The 18951-nt window shown below is 38.3% G+C and overlaps 2 protein-coding genes across 8 annotated transcripts in view; one reads left to right on the plus strand and one right to left on the minus strand.

Moving 5' to 3' along the window:
- Positions 1–18951, plus strand: part of RSPH10B (radial spoke head 10 homolog B) — a 23253-nt gene continuing 4302 nt past the window's right edge. The window contains exons 1-21 of one of the 7 annotated variants that reach the window (XM_065684363.1): positions 1–178; positions 738–1064; positions 2264–2339; positions 2609–2677; positions 2875–3048; positions 3967–4052; positions 4686–4806; positions 5658–5834; positions 6355–6496; positions 6987–7108; positions 7556–7745; positions 8427–8538; positions 8626–8705; positions 8806–8957; positions 10162–10269; positions 11310–11483; positions 12281–12406; positions 13425–13470; positions 14048–14173; positions 15217–15409; positions 15833–16058. In XM_065684363.1, coding sequence (XP_065540435.1) covers positions 811–1064; positions 2264–2339; positions 2609–2677; positions 2875–3048; positions 3967–4052; positions 4686–4806; positions 5658–5834; positions 6355–6496; positions 6987–7108; positions 7556–7745; positions 8427–8538; positions 8626–8705; positions 8806–8957; positions 10162–10269; positions 11310–11483; positions 12281–12406; positions 13425–13470; positions 14048–14173; positions 15217–15409; positions 15833–16037 — 2733 coding nt within the window. In that variant the 5' untranslated portion in view covers positions 1–178; positions 738–810 and the 3' untranslated portion in view covers positions 16038–16058. Of the gene's footprint in view, positions 179–624; positions 674–737; positions 1065–2263; positions 2340–2608; positions 2678–2874; positions 3049–3966; positions 4053–4685; positions 4807–5657; positions 5835–6354; positions 6497–6986; positions 7109–7555; positions 7746–8426; positions 8539–8625; positions 8706–8805; positions 8958–10161; positions 10270–11309; positions 11484–12280; positions 12407–13424; positions 13471–14047; positions 14174–15216; positions 15410–15832; positions 16059–18951 lie in introns of those variants that run through there. The other 6 variants (XM_065684365.1, XM_065684366.1, XM_065684364.1 and 3 more) reach the window with 6 other exon arrangements.
- Positions 16549–18951, minus strand: part of CCZ1 (CCZ1 homolog, vacuolar protein trafficking and biogenesis associated) — a 14431-nt gene continuing 12028 nt past the window's right edge. The window contains exons 14-15 of the mRNA XM_065684369.1: positions 17999–18126; positions 16549–16898 (exon numbers count right to left, since the gene is read on the minus strand). Coding sequence (XP_065540441.1) covers positions 16843–16898; positions 17999–18126 — 184 coding nt within the window. The 3' untranslated portion in view covers positions 16549–16842. The remainder of the gene's footprint in view (positions 16899–17998; positions 18127–18951) is intronic.

Raw genomic sequence — 18951 nt, forward strand, 5'->3', positions numbered from 1 at the left:
GCGGGCCCGCGGTCGTAGGCGTTAGGTGGGGGGCTGCGGAACCCGCAGGGGCTGCTCCGCAGGCGGGACAGCCTCTGGCCACGGGCTGCCCTCGCTGCCCCTCACTCCTCCACTTGGGCCCTGCGGGCAGGTGATCCGATGCTGTAGTTGCCCGGGTGTAAGGAAGCGCTGGCTGGAAGTAAGTGGTGGTGAGAACATGGCGGTTTCCTGAGGCGGCCGTCTCTCGCCCCTGGAGCGGGGGGATTGATTGTGTTACAAACCAGTGATGGTCAAACTGTGATATGAGGGGGAGTTGTGATTACAGCTGTTCAAGTGTCCTGTAACTTTCATCTTAACTAGCAAGATAACCGTGTGAGAGTGGCTGTTCTACATTTTGGGTCAATCTGCACTCACAACTTTGAAAGCAAATTAAATCAATGCAGCTGTCACTTTCCAGAAACTCACCAAACTCATATATTTGAGAAATGGTTTTCAGCTTTGCTACTTGATTAAATCTAGACACGTAAAGATGTAATGAAGATGGAGACTTCCACGTAGCGTAAGTAAGTTTGCTAACAAAACTTTCAGGCCATGGTGGTTTTGATGAACTTCTTGAGAGTTAGGTCACAGCCCTGCTTGCTGTCTACCACAAGCTGAAATTGCTGCCTGGAGGAATAGTTATTACAGAAGTAAGGTAAATACATGCATGTGTAATTTTCCATGTAGTTAGCTGTTTGGGTTTTGTTTATTTTTCTCAGATTAAAAGGGAAAACATCTTTACATAACAGAGTAGATGTTCAGAAGGGTACACGTTGAGACAATTCAGTAATTATGGCAGAGGATAAGAAGAAAGATGTCAGGAAGACAGAAGAAACTTCACACCCTCCTGTGCCTTCACAAGAAGTCACAGCTGAGGGTAGTGCTACAAAGCTGACAGACTTGGCGACCATCGTGAATGAAGAGGAAGAAACGGGGGCAAGTTCAGTGATACTGGATAAAGAACCAGAGGAGGTAGAGGAACCTCTAGTCCAAGATGTTCCTCAGTACCATGAGGAGCCTATTCTTTTTCAACTTATTGTAAAAAGGTATGCTTGTTACATATACACCAGTTCAGTCAGGAATTCTCATTTAAGTATCTCTGGTGTACCCAGTGTCATACAAACACAGATTTAACTTTCAATTTGAGTCAGGGAATCGGGTTATTCAGACCTAATGGCCATGACACCTTATTAGTGATATATGTGAAATTCTGCTGCCTTCTTGCACCCTGGAGTGTTGCTGGTGCTGTCTGCCTGCCAAAAGATTCATTCTTTTAGCTTGTTCTCCTGTGTGAAGTTTTGTCTATGTATACTGGCAGTTGGTGAGGAAAACATAGCTATGTCATTTAAAGTTCAGTTGTTACTGCCTTTTAATGTTTAAGGCTGCTGATGTCTCTTGAGAATATCCTAAACTGAGGAAGCAGGTGAATAGCAGTGTTAGCCAAATCCTTTGGTAGTTCAAGGGGAATATATATAATGTTTCATGTGGCCAGGTTGCCTAGTTGTAAGCTAGGAAATCAGAATGGTTAGGGTTGGAAGGGACCTTAAAGCTCGTATAATTCCAATGCCTTGCCGTGGGCTGGGACACCTCACTCTAGACTCTGTTATCCAAGGGCTTGTTCAGCCTGGCCTTGAACACTGCCAGGAAGGGAACATTCACCACTTCTTTGGGTGCGTCATCACCTTCACAGCAAAGAACTTCTTCCTTATATCTAACCTGAACTTCCCCTGTTTAAATTTGAACCCATTGTTCCTTGTCCTGTTACTACAGTTCCTAATAAAGAATCCCTTTCCAGCATCCTTGTAGGCCCCCTTCAGATACTGGAAGGCTGCTATGAGGTCTGCAAGCAGCTTCTCTTCTCCAGGCTGAACAGCCCCAGTGTTCTCAACTTGTCTTCATGTGAGAGGTGCTCCAGCCCCCTGATTATCCTTGTGGCCCTCCTCTGGACTTGTTCCAACAGCTTCATGTCCTTCTTATATGCTTCCTTCTTAAATACTACCTATGTGTCTTGTTTTCTTAATTGAACGAAATACAGGTTTGAGGCAACACAACAATTATGTGACCTACTACAAGGAAGGTACAAAAATTCTGAAATTTTGTTGTAGTCTGGTTTTCTACACAGGATGCAGCAACCGGTTTGTGTGTAAACCATGGTAAATCAAAGGTGATTTATTGTATATATGTTGTGATTTATGTCTACTGGTAGTGACAGGAAACCTTCATCTTTAGTTTGTTTTCCTTGTAGCTATGAAGGTGAAAAAGTCCATGGATTGTATGAGGGTAAAGGATTTGCATGTTTTGAGGGAGGAAATACATATAAGGTGAGTCTATAAATTAATAAAAAAAATAGTAGTGGGTCAAGTTCTTTCTCTAGAACAGGCAATCTGCTTCTTTTAATGTAGATGGAGGTTGAGCACTCAGAATGTATAAGCATTGAAAGCTCTGTTGGTTTCTGACATGAAAGCTCTTCATTTGAAATGGGTAGTTGGAGGATGACAATATGTAATTCTTTTGAAGTCTTACAGTCGCTGTAGGCTTTGGTTGTGGTAAGAATAAATTTGCAAATGATGCTGTTCTCTTTATTTTGAAGGGCATGTTTTCTGAAGGCCTTATGCATGGACAAGGGACTTACACATGGGCTGATGGAGTAAAGTATGAGGTAAAGTGCACTTCAATTTATAACTCAACACAATTATAGCCTGTTAGAAGTGTAAATTCAAGGACAGTAGATAGGTTGCAGTAATTGGCACAGTTCAGGTGGCTACTGCAGAACTATGGCAGGGGTTTCAATCACAAGACTGACTTTTCCCAGACAGTTGGTCTTATTTTTTTAAATGTTGTTATTTAACTTTTTAGGGAACATTTGTTAAGAATGTGCAGATGTTTAGTGGCCGTTATACATGGAATGATGGCAGTGTTTACGAAGGATCAATCAAGGATGGAGTTAGGCATGGATTTGGATTTTTCAGGAGCGGTATTCATCCTGTTTCTTACATTGGCTATTGGTATAAAGGCAAAAGACATGGAAAGGTAAGAAAAAACACCAAATCAGAGCATGGTCTTCTCATTTGGTGTCCATGTACTGTCTGAAATAGCAAGTGTTCTTGTGCAGAGGTTTTGCAAAAATGTTTCATGCTGTTGCATGGCCTTACACTTTGTAGAGATTTCTTTTTCCTGAGGATCTTCTCTGGAGTTGTGAATTGGGGTGGGATCTTTTTGTGCTAGAAGGAATGAACAGTATCTGAAAAGAATAATTGGTTTATTACATGTTTTATCCTTTATGCTGCTCCACAAAGATGATGAAAGTCAAAAGTGTTGACTGCATTAGTAGCCACATAGCAATGACAGGTCAATTCACTTCCCAGTAATGACAAAGTAATCCCATCTCCCAAATGTGTTAAGCAGACCAAGTATGATAATTACTGCCAGATCGAGTGTAAGTGACACCTGCTTCCAACTTGTTAAAGGCAAGTAGTGCTTTTATCTGTCTGTGTTTTGTGCATCCAAACTGAGAAACTTCTGGGCCTGACATCTTGAAGACCGATGCTCAGCACGTGAGGAAGATCCATTCTAATAATGTAGGGTTTTTTTAGGGTGTCACTAATGACACACAAAAATCACACGGACTGCAGTGGATGATCACCAGTGCAGAGGTCTGTCCAGTTTGTTCAGAGAGGAAGCTGTCAGACAGAGAAAGACAGAAAAATTAATGCTGTAGACTTACTATTTGAAGTTAAATTCTGAATGAGTCAGAAAACTGATCTCCCTCAGATTGGCTGCTGTGATTAAGTTGCCAAAGTTAGCTCTCTGAAAGTGTTTCCAAGTGGTTTGAAAAGCATGGTAGAATTTGATGTAATAGGCTGGGTGGGTTTTTTTTGGTGGACACCTGTATTTTATTAATATAGATGAATGTTTAGGTCTTTTAATTTACTATACTGTCTGTTTCAGGGTACCATTTATTACGACCAGAAACATACTTCTTGGTATTCAGGTGACTGGGTAAATGATGTCAAAGAAGGATGGGGAATGAGACGGTAAATGTCATAGCATTCGTTCTTGTCTTCATATTTTTTTATTTTACATGTGTTATCATACAGTTTCTCCTGTTGTTTAAAATAGATACACATGCTACCATTTCATAGTAGTGTGCACTTTCTGTAGTGGGATAAATAATTGTACAAGCTGCTTTATAATAATAAAATAGACCTTCTCTATAACTTACATTTTTATGTTGATACATTTGTACTGCTTATTCCCACAAATGAATGTCTAAAGACAAAATGCAAAATCAGGTTTGGTAAACCACAAATCAACATTTTAAAAACAAATAAATGATTTGAACAAATGGAGCTGCTTTTATGAATAGATGAATTATTTCTGGAATTATACATAAAAGAATACTTTGATTATCTATGGTGAAGACTCTTTGGAAAAAAAGAACTGGTTAATATTTTTACAGTGGTCTGTAAGTTAAAAATAGTTAAACAGTGGGTGCAATCAAACCTTTGTATGTGTGTCTCAGTGAGCCAACTTTGAAATTAATGCTTATATTTAGCTTTAATAAATTCTGCATTCATGACCAGTGAGTTTTGTAGAAACCTTGCTTTCATAAGTTCCATTTAGAATTTAGTATGAATGAACCATTAACTTTTATTATTTTCTTTCAGCTATAAGTCTGGAAATATCTATGAAGGTCAGTGGGAGAAAAATGTACGTCATGGGAAAGGAAGAATGAGATGGTTGACAGTTAATCAAGAGTATATGGGACAGTGGGTGCATGGCATACAGGTAGTAATTTCTTCCTCAGCAACCTCTTTAGTTCAGCATCTGTCCATTGCTCTAGTAAAACTAGATAAGGGAGTTTTGTGCAATATCAAAGGAGCTTTATATGTTCTTTGCCAGTTGAGATAGTGTAAGTATGCTTTTTATCGTAAGTTGATGCTCGTAAGAAGTCTGCAGTATTCAGATTGCTAAGAGGCTGTTGACTTAGTCTTACAAAATAATAATTTAATACTCTAATGGAAAATATGCACCTTTTTAATGAAAAAAAAATCCGTTAAGTGTGACTACACTTAGCTTGAGATATGACTTCAGCAGTGAGTGAGTATATGTAGCAATTTATGTCTGTGTCACCTGTGAAATATTAGACCATGCTGTTAAGGTTTCAGGGTGGAAGGAGATGATTTCTGGAATTTTCTGTTCGTTCCATTTTCTATTCTGTTGGAAAAAGAACATGAGCTACTTTCTCTTGTCTTTTCACTCTGCATAAAATTCTTAAGAAGGAGTCTAGCTTTTGCAACATCATGGGTCTGTCTGGCACGGTGTTCCTCACCTGCCTGTTCAGCATTACAGCCAAAGGGATTCAGACAGGAAGGGTGCCTTTAGGAGTCCTGTTGGTAGAGCTTGCTCAAGTATGTGTTGATTCAGTGTGTTCTCTGAGCACTTCTCCCATGCACCTTTGGAGAATATGGCTCTGAGTGTGGTTTGAAGTACTGCAGCTATCAGCTGGGTGCTTTTATTTGAGAGCTTTGCCAACTGTGACTTAAAAGTGATTCTCCTTTTTTGAAGTCTGGACCTATAGCAGTAGTAGCTTGTCTGCAGATGTTTGGTTTTTCTTAGACACACAAACTGTTTTTCAGCACGGGTATGGGATCCACATCTGGTTTTTGAAGAGAATGCCTGCGTCTCAGTATCCTTTAAGGAACGAATACATAGGTGATTTTGTAAATGGGAAACGACATGGACATGGGAAGTTCATATATGCCAGTGGAGCAGTGTATGATGGTGAATGGGTTTGTAATAAGAAGCATGGCAAGGTGAGTGTTGACACGTAGTAAGACGAAACTACAGAGAGCACCAAAGGAGTCAGTTCTGCTCTGTATGGCAGACCTCCAGATCTCTGTACAGAAAACTACATTCAGTTTGCATTGTGGATGGAATCCCCACATAACATCCCACTGAAAGCAGTAGGAATCCTTCCAAGGACCTTGCTGGGCCACAGATTTGACTCCATGGTTAGGTGCATGTTGTGTGTATAAAGAAATACATTTTACTGTGAAGATTTTGAATGTAATAGGTATGTCTGGATTTTTGCAGTGGTTGGCTTTTCAAAACCGAACAGATATATAGGGAATACTTCGTCCCAGCAGGGTACTTCAATTAATAGATGACTAAGTACTTTCTAAAAAATGGGGAGGGAAAATTATTTTGCTTTATTTTATTTCATGTATTGCACTGTAGCCAAGATTCTTAAAAAGAAATTTGATTGAGAGCATAAGTCATATTTTTAATTTTGTTAATTTCAATATAAATTAAAAGATCATAATCTATCTGTAGGGCAAGTTTGTCTTCAAGAATGGTCGTGTTTATGAAGGAGAGTTCATAGATGATAACGTGGTGGAATATCCTGCTTTTCTAGCGAATGCAATGAATATGAAAGGGCTGAATTCCGTTTGCACAGAAAATCATTTTGGCACTGGTAAGCAGCTTAAGAAAACAAATTCTACTCAGTTGACATTTTGTTTTTACTATAATGTGAAGCTGTTTGTACTTACTCAAGAGCCAGACATATTTCTTCAAAGAACTTTGATAAACATGGGAGTTATCTTAATTATTAATGACTTTTGCTCCTGTACTTCCTGTTTCCTGCACATGACACTTTGAGTTGATTGACACATCCACACTACATCTTGTAATGCTTTTTGAGCACTCTTGTCTGAAGGTTTCATAACTTATGTAATATCTGCATTTCCTTTTGGCTAGGGGTTGGATTTGACAAAATCGTCCTTCAGTTATGCTGTTGATTATGACATCTTTACACCTCACTGTAAATGAGTTTATTCTTCTCAGTTTGAAGTCACTAAGATAACAAGGAATATATGTTTCATTTTCTCCCTCTCTCTCTCTCTCTGTATCTATATATTTAACTTCATTTTAGTTTATTCTAATTTATTTTATTTGCATGGTAGAAAATACCACAATGATCAGTGGCTCAGAAGATACTTCTGTTCTGGAATTCAGTACTGAGTTGGATATATCTTTACTGCTTGACTTGTTGCCAGAGGAAGAGAGATGGGAAGAACTGAAACAAGTAAGAGCTTACTGTTCGATATCTTCAGTTTTCCCCCATAGTGTATTTCATGTTATTTTATTTCTGGTTTATTTTATTAAAATAACTCGTTTCATTAAAGAATTTTTTGAAAATCTGAAGGCCATGAAAACGGAAAACCAAAAAGAATTAATAGACATTATTGCTTCTTCCTGAGCCTTTTTTGGAATACAATAAAATGTGTTATATCTGGAATTGAATTCGGCAGCTACCTTTAGCTACTGTGAGGTTTGTCTGCTGACACACTATTTTTATTGATCATAAAAAATATATAGCTGCATTTGAGTAGTGCCATCATGAATGCTTAACCAGGGATATCCTCTTTGAAGTTACAAGATGGAAAGCATTATATGCCCAGTTATAGGATCAATATAAGCTGATCCCTACTTTCTGTGAGATGAAGCTGAAAACATATCCTGCTTTATTTAGGTAGAATTTGCTGTGTTGAGGCATATTACAGAACTGAGAAGAATTTACACCTTCTACAGTAGGTTAGGCTGTGATTATTCTTTCGACAACACCTTCCTCATGACCAAGCTCCAATTCTGGCGATTTCTGAAGGACTGCCAGTTTCATCACTCCAACATAAGTCTTGCTGAAATGGATCGGATATTGAGGGGTTTGTATTTCTGTTGTTTGGGGTCTAGAATCTAGGAACTGTAATAGTAAGCTGTGGAGAGGTAGAGTGGCAAGTTCTACTGGTAGCTTAACACTGGTAGGTGTCCATGAGTGAGTACTTCTGTGCTTGTGACTTCTCAGTGGATGTATTAACACTTCTGAAGGCACTTCAGGTGCTTAGGTGGGAAAATGTAAAATTAAAATAGCCATTAAAAATTTGTTCTCAAGAGCCATCTATTCAAAACTTGTATTCATCCCTGTCTTGCCTTTACTGTTACATGTAGTTTGAAGAGGTCTGAGAAAGAGAAGAAACAAATCTTCCAGTGCTTTTAACTTTGGTTTGCATGTACTATGGGCTTTTTATTTCTGTAGAGCCAGTTAAACAAGCAGTTCTATTTTAGACCTGCACCAGAAGCACTGCGGTGTCCCCAGTATGTAAAGGGTTTAACTCCAACTTTCCTTCCCCTTTCATTCCTGTATGCTGAGTAGATGTGTTTCTAGAAAGAGAATTTGATAGAATTCAGCTGTAGGTGGATGATGCTCCCTTGAGCTTATTGTTTGGAAGTGGTGCTGTGTCTGGTCTGATTCTTCCAGCAGTGTTGTTACTGTGTGATATGTAGAGATGGAGAAGCATTTTAATGTACATTATAGCAATAGAGATTTATTTATTCAAAATTTTTAGGAGATAAAACAGCAGTTGAGGAGATACATTGTCCACATGAGACTTTACTGTTCAGAACGTTTTTATCTTACCTTATTCGCCTAGCATTTCATATCTATCATGAAGAACACAGGTAAGCTTTTAATCTTATAATGAAATTTATTTCAGTGTAATCAGTTTGAGTCTTTCCCAGACAAGAGTATTTTTGTTTCAACTGTAGAGAGAACAGTCCTTATCTGAGTAAGTGTTTCTTGGAAATGATGTCCAGGAACATTATTCCCACTGCCTGTTATGTCCAAGGTAAGTAACAGTATTTCTCCTGTGCAGAATTCATCAATTCGTACCACATACATCACAGTTTTACTGTAACCATTTATTTTTTCCCAATTAATTTTTAAAGGTACCTTATTTTCTGAAGAAAGATGTACAGTTTTGGTCATGAACAGCTACATTGACAAATGCTGGGAAATATACAGAGCCTTTTGTAGACCAAGTACCAGACCTCCATTTGAGCTCACGATGAAAATGAGGCACTTCCTTTGGATGTTGAATGTAATAACCTCTATTTCTTTATTTTGTGTGGTTACAAGAGCTTTATTTGTTCAGTTTATATGAGTGTTTTAAAACACTCCCTGTGACTTCTGCCCAGTTGAAAAGGTAGGAGTGATATGTTATTTGTAGAAACTGTCCACCAAACATTAAAGGGACAGTTACTCTACAGAAATTATTTATGTACTTGTGCAGGACTGAATTCTGACTTTGTATTGACAATTTCAAATAACCAAATCTTAAAACACATTTGTCTAAGGAAATAAAAATATTTTTGCTTCCTTCCTCCCCACCCTGTAGAGTGAATATATGGAAATGTCTTCCTGGTAGAACTCAGACTGGAAACCTTCTGAAATGGCACAGTAATGTATTAATATAGTTGAAGATGAGATTCCTTACGAATATTCAGGGACACATAAAGATTAGACTGAAGCTAGGGAACAATTCCCATTGATAGGCTTGGGTTTGGTCACTGTCACTGGTTAAATCCAAGCCTTTTTTCATGGGAAAAAAAAAGAAAAAGCAGATGGCAAGATTGTGAAAGCTCATAAATAAATTTAAAAAAATTACAATTATTTCTTAACACTCTTTTTGCAGTCTAGCAGGAATTCCCATTGACTTCAGTAAGGCCAGAATTTTACTCTTGTCATTGATTACCTATGTGGAAGTATAGAATAGAATCACAGAATCATAGAATAATTTGGGTTGTAAGGGACCTTCAAAGGCCATCTAGTCCAACCTCCCTGCAACAAGCAGGGACATCTTCAACTAGGTCAGGTTGCTGAGAGCCACGTTCAGCCTGGCCTTGAAAGTCTCCAGGGATGGTGCATCCAGCACCTCTCTGGCAACCTGTGCCAGTGTTTTACCACCCTCACTGTAAAAATCTTTTCCTCCAGTCCAGCCTGAGTCTCCCTTCTTTTCATTTACAACCATCACCCCTCTTTCTGTCACAACAGGCCCTGCTAAAATATCTCATCTTCATATAGGCCCCTTTTCAGGACTGAAAGGCCACAATAAGGTCTCCCTGGGGCCTTCTCCAGGCTGGACAATCCCAACTCTGTCAAGCCTTTCCTCCTAGGAGAGGTGCTGCAGCCCTCTGATCATGTGAAACAATTAGAAACTTTGACACAGGATTGAAGAGAGTTAGATTAGATCCATGTGGGAATGCCCTGAGTGCTGCTAACATGTAATGCTTACTCTTACCCAGGATTTTAAACTTCTCAGCAAACAATTAACTCCTTCAAGACTTGTGGAAATACTTGTCAAAGATGGTCCCTCTCAACCTGGTAGCAGTAACACCAACCTGGAGCTGGAGGTGTGTATAGAAAAAAAGTATCATACTTCATTGCTACAGGAACAGTTAAAATTACTTTTAAAAACTGTTGCAATTACTGTTCTGTCTGCTAGGGCAGGATGAAATTAATTCAGTAAAAAAATAAAGTACAAACTTCAGCCTCTATTTCTGTCTTTCTTTGTTTTGCCTATACCTTCTAATTTAGCTCATGTACTTCTGTGTTTTTCTTATTACTTTACTCTTCTTAGTATAGTCTCAGCATACCTGACCATACAAATAACTCCTAAGGCTGCCATAACCCAGAGGGCATTCTCCATTCCTAGGAGACTGCTGCTAGTAATAGATCAGTCTGTGAAGCAGTTGCTTTACAATATGTGTATACAGTGATTACACAGGGATGAATGTCAGCACTTCCAGCTGCCAAAGTGTGCACAGGAAATACTAAGATGTATTAATGATTAAGATGTGAACACACTGATCCTGAAAATCTGGAGATCCAGGAAACCTGATGTGTCAAGTACTTCCACCTCAGTGAGGTAGAAGACTTATGCTGCCTGACAGCTGGCCTGCTACTGAAGGCCTTCACCCTTAAGAATTGGCTCTGGTTTGGTGATGGTCTGTTGTAAATGACTATATTGAATTTATTGTTTTAAACAATTGTCTGATAAACTGAACACACAAGTGTAAGTCTTACCGAGGGATTCATTATACACGTATTCCCAGGGCTCCTGGAAGCATTGTATGCAATTAAAATTTTAGGTAATAGTTAATAATTTGTTAGAGAAATTTCTCATAGCTCCAGACACAGCAAAAATCTATGCAATATTTTATTTCAATATGACTTGTATAAGGCATGACACAGGATATCACTTCTGAATTTTTTGAGCTTGGGCTGTTTTCAGTTTTTCTTCAGAAGGAGGGATGTTTGGGTAAATGAGGCTGGTGAGGCTTTGCAAACAATCACTTGATTTCTTTGCTTGCTCAGATACATATTAACTGCCAGTTAACAAAGGGATTTTGCAAAAATGAGTGAATTAATCACTGTGTTTGTTCCACTCTAGTTAGTTTTTCTGGAATTTGTTGAAGCTCTTCTTGCCTGTGCGTTGGTGTATGTTACCAGTGATATGATAAAGGAGCAAGAAGCTTGTGAGAATGAGAGCAGTAGCTTTAGAATGGAGGTTGTCTCCAAGAAAACCACATGTGTATCTCTCTTCCCAGACTATACTCTGTCCCAGGTAAAGTTGATAGAGACCTGTCGAATATGTCCACTGAGAGGGTGATGTCCAGCCCTGCAAATATTCTGTGTTTCCCGAACATAGAAACCACTTTCCTCTTTTTTGCATAAACAGTCATTTGATTGGGTCCTACTGCCTTTCCTGGTTGCTGATGCCTATAACATCAGTATAGTCAGTTTTAACAAATTTGCACCTTTTTCCTAGTTAACTCTAAATACACATAAGGTGCCTGCAAGTTTTTGGTGTTTGAAGGGGAATTGATAGATTGGTTGACTGGTGGAAGAGACACGCCTCTTCTGTTTTAAGTCAGGTGTCTAAAATTGCACTGTAAAAATGTCATTGCAGTTGTTCTATGTATCAAGGTTCCCTGTTTCCAGCGGTTAGCTCTGCTCTTTTCTCTTTGGTGGACACTTGAATAAGGATTTTGTCAGTTATAAGATGCTGCCTGTGCCACTGGAGCAATTTAGCTACACAGGGGAGTTGGAGGCATGAGTTAGAATTGTTATTATCTGGAATTATGCACAAGGTAGAAGTATTTTATTAATTCAAAGAGCATTCACAAACACCTAATTGTGTGAAATTGTGTCAACCAGTAGTGTCACTGAACACCACCACTCCCATTCCCTGGTCAATTGTACTGATTCTATGGAACCTATTCCCTTGCATCACTGCAAGAATTAATGCAGCTGCACAGTGAAATGGTCCAGTTAAAAAAGTCAGATTTCCAAGACCAAAAAGAAAATCTTAATTTAAAATGTACTGACAGTAAAATTCCTCTTGTGTTTCCTTTTTATTAGTGCGTGTACAGTGGAACTGTACTTGGTACAGACATGAATGATGTCATGTCCGAGGCACCTGAGCTTTACTCACTGTTGTCTTCAAACAAAAGTTTCATAACACAGGATGAATTAAAGAAACATGAGGTATTTTAAATTAAATACAATGTGTTCCCATGCCTGGATGCGTGTATGAGACTTGAAGTGGTGCATTGCCTGCCATTGCTAATAAAAGCATTTGCTCCCACACATGCACTCAGCTATTTTTGTTTAGAATACTGGGTGGTATTAACATTAACTAAAACAGGAGTGAACAAAGCTACAGTTTTATCTTGTCTTGCAAGGTGGGGGAGTAAGAGGCTGGGAAGTGGGCAGAGAGATCTAAAAGCACTGGGGAAGATAATATAATTCCTAAAATAGTTTTCAGATTTTTTCCAGCAAACTTCTCACCTTCACTGCCTTTATAATTTTGTACGCAGTGTATGACTGTAATGAGATTCTTGATATTCCAGGAACAAATACATTCTGTTTGATCTCTGTGATTTCAGAGTAAGATAGTAGGGATTACTGTTTTGTACTGGAATCATGGAAAACAGAGAATTTGGAAACTTCCTGGCTTTTAGAAAATACTACCAACACAAAATTATGTTTGACTTGAGTTTTGGTGAGACATAATCAGGCTGCAGAAGATACTTGGGGTGACAGTTGGAAAGATTGCAAAGCATCAGTCTCATTAGTCTTGAATCTTGTTCTTTTCACTTAGTATTCTTCCTGGAGTATATTCCTGTAATCAGGAATAGAAATTAATTGTTTCCTCAGGACTAGATATATGTAGAGCAAGATGCAAGAACAGAGGGCCATGTCTAAAAATAGGAGCTCTCATTCTCTGTAGTATCTTTCACTGGCTCTGAAATAGGATAATCCTACTTCCCTGGCTGGTATCGAAGGTGAAGTGTTATGACCAATTTGCTAATACTTGAAAGTGTGAAACATGGTTGCAATTGAAATGTTCTGAAGTAGGTATAACTGCAGAATGCCTTTGGTTGGCAGAATGCTTTGTAGATAGCAATTTGCATGACTCAAATGGACATGTAATTTCACTTTCTAATTTGGACACAAGTCCAGGCATTTAGTAACTGAATTTTAAACTTCTTGCTGACCACAGAGACCTTTTGAAGACACAGAGCATCCTCTTCAGGAATTTCTACTGGGTGGGTACTGGAGTTATAAGCATTTCTAAGCAGTGGTGATAGAGGAGATTCACTCTTTCTGCAATTTAAGAGATGATTAAAACAGCAGCTAATCACTGAAACAGCTGGATGCGTTGCAGTACAGAAGGTAGCTGCGTTCAGTTTGGCAATTACAAAAAGGTTTATGTTGAGCTTTCCACACCTGCTATACACAGGTATCTGGCAAGTTTGAATCTCTGAACCTTTTGTGCTTTTCAGTTAAAAGCTATCACATTTTCCGTAAAAACAATGTAAAGGCTTTTTTTAATCTAAATTCTTCCTGTTTTGTCCCACTCATTTGGGCATGGAAACAGAGGCTGCAGTCTGCACTGTGTCTTATTCAAAACAAACTTTTCCTCAGTACAGAAGTATTTCAAGCACAGGTGTAGCTTCAGTTCTGTAAGTTCAGATAACTTCTGAATAAGATAATAACTTCAGATAACAGCTTCAAATCTGTAAGTTCAGATAACAATTTACATCTGTTTGTCCTGAAGATCAAACCTGATCTTTAATATACAGAATTACAGACTGAGTACTTTCTTTTTTTTTTTCTTTGGAGTACCAGATAGTACACTCTCATTTCACACAACTCATGGAGATACCATTGTTCCATCAGTGGTTCCAACATCATTGAGCTGGGATGCAGAAAAAGAACAAGATACCTGTCCAGGAAAGGAATTGACAGGTAAAGCAGTCCTACTGTTTTAAGACTTAACACAAAAAATCCCTCATCGCTTTTGAATGGGGAGTTTTAATTGTATCTGCAGAGTGCAGCTTGTCACAAGAGGGCAGTAAATGAACATTAATTCTGGAGGAAAATGTTTAAAGATTCAATGTAGTAATTGAGATGTTTAAGAACTGACTTAAATAGTGTCCCTGATTTATGTCACATTTTATTTGTAGGGCATCTAAAGCTGTAATTTGTATTTACTCTATGAGAAGCTCTATCTGCAAGCCAGCATTTTTTTTTTTTTTTTTTTTTAATGTCTTGGACAAAAAAAAAGCTATTACTGCTCTATCCTGCTTGTTTTAGTTAATGTAAGAATTACTATTAATGGTGTGCCACCATTAGCTGGGATTAAGTTAATGAGAGGCCAACATTCAGGCAGAAGAGAAATCAGAGTACTTTTGTATGTTGAAGCTAGTAACCTTTTTATATCATCTGGCTGATCAGCAGATCTCATTTGGGTTGTTTTTTGTGCTTATTAAAAGTTTTTCTACAGATACAGAACCTAAATCCAAGAACATAGGTAGACAAGGATCTTTGCTTAGTCATCATATCTTTCACTGAAATCTGGTGACTGAAACGTTAGCAGATCAGATTGTTTCTTCAACAACCAACCTTGTTTTCTGAAAAGTTGTGACAATTGGATGCTTGCATCCAATTCTTTTCTTTCAGGTAGTTGTGTTCACTCCTCCATTCCCCTGTGCACAGGAGTCACAGACTGAACTGTTGTCAGATTACTGGGGAAGACACTTCTCATAGGATTAAAGGGGAAAGTTGATATTCTTTTGATGCCATCCCAGTGACAGGTCACTCAGAACACCTGCAAAAGGGCCATTCTGTCACATGCATCAGTTTAAAGTTTCTCACAGTTATCATCTCCTATACCATGCAGAAACCACACTTTCCCATTGCAGAGTACCAGAGCTGAAGTACTGTAGTCCAAGCCACACTTGAAACAGAAGTGTCCTGCTAATTAAACATATTTGATTTACATGTTGCAGGTGAATCGAAAGAAGACAGAACTAAACAAGATGAGCTTAGTTTGTTGCTGTGCCAGGTGCAGATTTTCTTTACAACTAAGCTCTTTCCCGCTTACCAGCATGAGAAAGTGCTGTGGGAAAAAATAAGAGAAAATCGAATACGAGATGCTGAACTAGCCGAGCTGAGAAAGATCAAGGATGAGGAGCTGGCAAAGTGAGTGGTGTGGCTTATCTTGAAGTAGTTTTCTACTAAACAGAATTATTCAAAATGAGAAACATGCTTTAATAAAACAGTATAGCATAGTGTAACTGGAAAACAAATGCCAGGTGTAATAAGCAACATGCAGAATGTAACTTGTGACTTCTCTTGCAGTCAGAATTAACAAATAGAGGCTGCTTTGAGGTTACAGAACTACTCACTCTGGTAATTCCTGGCACTTGAGCCATGCTCTGTGCAGTGGCTGTTTTTTTACATACTGTAAGGCAGACTTGAAGTGGTAACTGGACAGATTTTCTGCTTCGCTACAATATGACAGTTTATACTGGTCATACTGTGAATACAGCTATAGTTGCTTAGCTGGTATAAGTCTGTCTCCCCCCTCTTACACTACATTAAACTTAAACTTTGTTCACTCAGAATTACTGCTGGAAGAGAAGAGGCAAAAAAGCAAGAAGCAGCTGCAGCAACAAAAACATCTGACCCCAAGAATGCAGATTTTAAGGAGTCAGAGGAGCCTGGCCCAACATTAGCATCTGCTTCGAAGGAAGAGGCACCCACAGCAGTACCCCGAGTTACCAGGGTGCCTGCTGGCAAAAAGAAAAGGAAGAAACAAATCATCTGATAAGAACTACTGAAGCTTGAAGTAAGTAAATACTGAAAACCAAAACAGCAGCAAAAGAATCACACTTGCAGTAAGGTATAAAATACAAGTATGATGAAACTGTATGCACAAGTTTATTGCTGGTTTCAGAAGGAAACTACTACACCAAGGGTCTTGGGAAGGGGAATATAGTCACAGACATGAGTGTAACCCTTTGGAAAAAAGTATTTCAGAAGTCAGTATTTGACTTCACCTAAAAAGTCCCAGTAAGCCGATATAACAAGTATCTTGTAATGATTTTAAATCCCAATTAAATGGTTTCTGCTTAAAATATGGTTTGACTTAAGTACTGCATATGAACTAGTATGGAAGAAGGTAACAAAGAATGTAAATCCGGCTAAAGTAGGAGCTGCAAACAACTGGCCAACCTAGAAAGCTTTTGAAGCAGGGGTCTTTGGTAACCACTCTAGTTTCACATTGAAGAGAGTTAGCACGATGATGCAAATGAACACAGGAAAACAAAAAGATGCCCTTAAAAGTGTAGCAATTAATAGTTTTATTTTCCAGTAAAATATTCACATAACGACAGCAGAATGGAATGGTACAGATGAATTCAGGCCAGGTTTTGTTTAGTTTGCACATAAACATTTTTAAAATCTAAAAATTTTATGATCAGAGTTTACAGATTTTAGTAGAAATTTTGATTCTTACAAAGCAAGTATTGCTTTACTATTGTCATTATTCCAGTCAATAATATGACTAATAACTTCTCATGTTGAACAAGTGTCTGACATTGACATCTTCTAATAAATCAGCCCTTTGCAGATCAATCCAAGAAGAAAATATTATTAAATTGTGTTGCACAAAGTTTCTTCACTTCTTCTGTAAAAAAGAAAATAAAACAGGCGTTTCAGTATATGTTACAGGAGCCTCTGCAAGCTAAACCCTGAGGATCATCAAGGAGAGAATAAATTAAAACAGAAGAAACTCCAGGAGTTTCCAGTGTAAAAATATGCTTAATATTATCTATCTTCAGTAGGAGAAAATGAATCAAATCTGATGTTTGACACTGTCTGAAAGATGACTTGTATTCTAAATGACTAAAATGTAAATTAATTATCGTTTGTGTTTGCTGTTGGCCCATTTGTCTTGTCAAACTTCTACACTGCAACAGCAGAAGACTTGGCTTCAACACAAAGCAGCAGACTGTACCCCTTGTCAGGGAAGGAAGGATTAGGGAAGCCTGTTAAAATAAGTCAGTAAAACCTTTTCTTTGTGCTATTTGGCAGAAAGCACTTCTTAAGTTTATCAGCCACAGAAACACTAATTTACTGTATGTCAGGTTTGATCCTGAAAGACAATTAGAAATCATGGTGAAGTCATGCCAATTTGTTCCTCTTTTGAAAAATGAGGCTGCTAGGCTTTAGTTTTGGAAAAGCTTTAATTCTTTCTTCCTATTAAAACAGAGAGCCCTGAAACTGCTGCAAGTAAGACTCAGACTTTAAGAGAAATAGCAATTTAAAAGCTTGTTGCATCTTAAATGTTAATTTGTACTCTTAGTCATAGTAAGTAATTCTCAAAGCAGCACTAGAAACAAGACAACAGTGGAATGGGGATCACTGACAGGAGAGACATTATGCATAAGTAACCTACCCATGGGTCATAGACAAGTAAAACTTAACTCAGATGTTCACCTCTCACCTATAATACACTTCATTAATTACTCCTGAGCTAAGCTCACAGAGCACTCTGTCCACTATTATTTGAAGGAAGAAGGACTGATTAATAATTAAGAACATCTGCTGAATATTTATGCTGTTCTTTGACAGCTGTAGAAAGCAGACTAAACCTTTATGCAAACTTACCTGGTCTATCATAGATCAGTCCCTTTCTAGCTTTCTTGTGAGATGGTTTTTATTACTTCTCCAGGGACATACATTTTAGTAGCAACTGTGTTTAAAGGTAATAAAAACAATCCTTACCATTAACTTCAATCAGATTTGCATTTTTTTGATTCAAAATAACATACAGTTCTCGCTGGTCAGACTTTTTCCCAACTACCCAGTAATCACTCATTGCCTTCACAATAATTTCCTCATCTTCATCAACTCTGAAAGAAGTTTTACAAAGTAAAGAAGGTGGCAGCAAGTTCATCTTCAACAACTTTATTTGTAATCATTAAGACAGCTTAATGGCATCAATTTTTGTGGTTGTGCAGAAGGAAAGAGGGAGTACCACTACTGACTTAGACATAATTCAGCAATCCAGGATAAAGGTTTCATAAACAGCTGCTTAGGACAAATGCATCCCTAGATTAATCATTAGTATGTCCATCAGCCACTGTCCACCGACACTCAGACACTCTGGAGAATACCCCTATCCCTCCATCATAAGGTCACACTTCATAGAATAATCATTTGCTACACAATGACCAAATAATGAAAGTTGGAGCTGGTGGATGGTGTGGTGATACTAATTTTTCACATATCGTAACAGCTAAACCTAGAACTAAACCACGTTCAACAACTACATAAAGCCATCACTAACCCTGTTCTTCCACAGTATGACAGAACATTCTTTTATCTTTTATAGACAAATGAAAACCTTGTCCTTAAACAGAGTGGGAGAATTGCCAGTAGTGACAGACATCACAATTACTCAGCATTTTCAAATAATTTTTTATAGTAACAGAGGGTCTTTCCCACCATGAAGCACAATGCCCATTGATAAGAAGCCAGTTATCTCCTCTGTCAGCGGTACTGTACCAACTGCAGGGTTTGCATTTCATCTACTGTCTAATCCCTAGAATCAGGCAGCAGTTTCAGAGGAGGTTATCATCTAGGCAGAAGGAGGTTTCCCTGTCCTTCATACTACTTATCCTGAGATTAGCCAGACTTAAGTGCGAAAGTGCTAGGCTTCACATTCCTTTTGAGTT

This window comes from Lathamus discolor, chromosome 6 (assembly GCF_037157495.1).
Source record: "Lathamus discolor isolate bLatDis1 chromosome 6, bLatDis1.hap1, whole genome shotgun sequence".
NCBI classification, from domain to species: domain Eukaryota; kingdom Metazoa; phylum Chordata; class Aves; order Psittaciformes; family Psittacidae; genus Lathamus; species Lathamus discolor.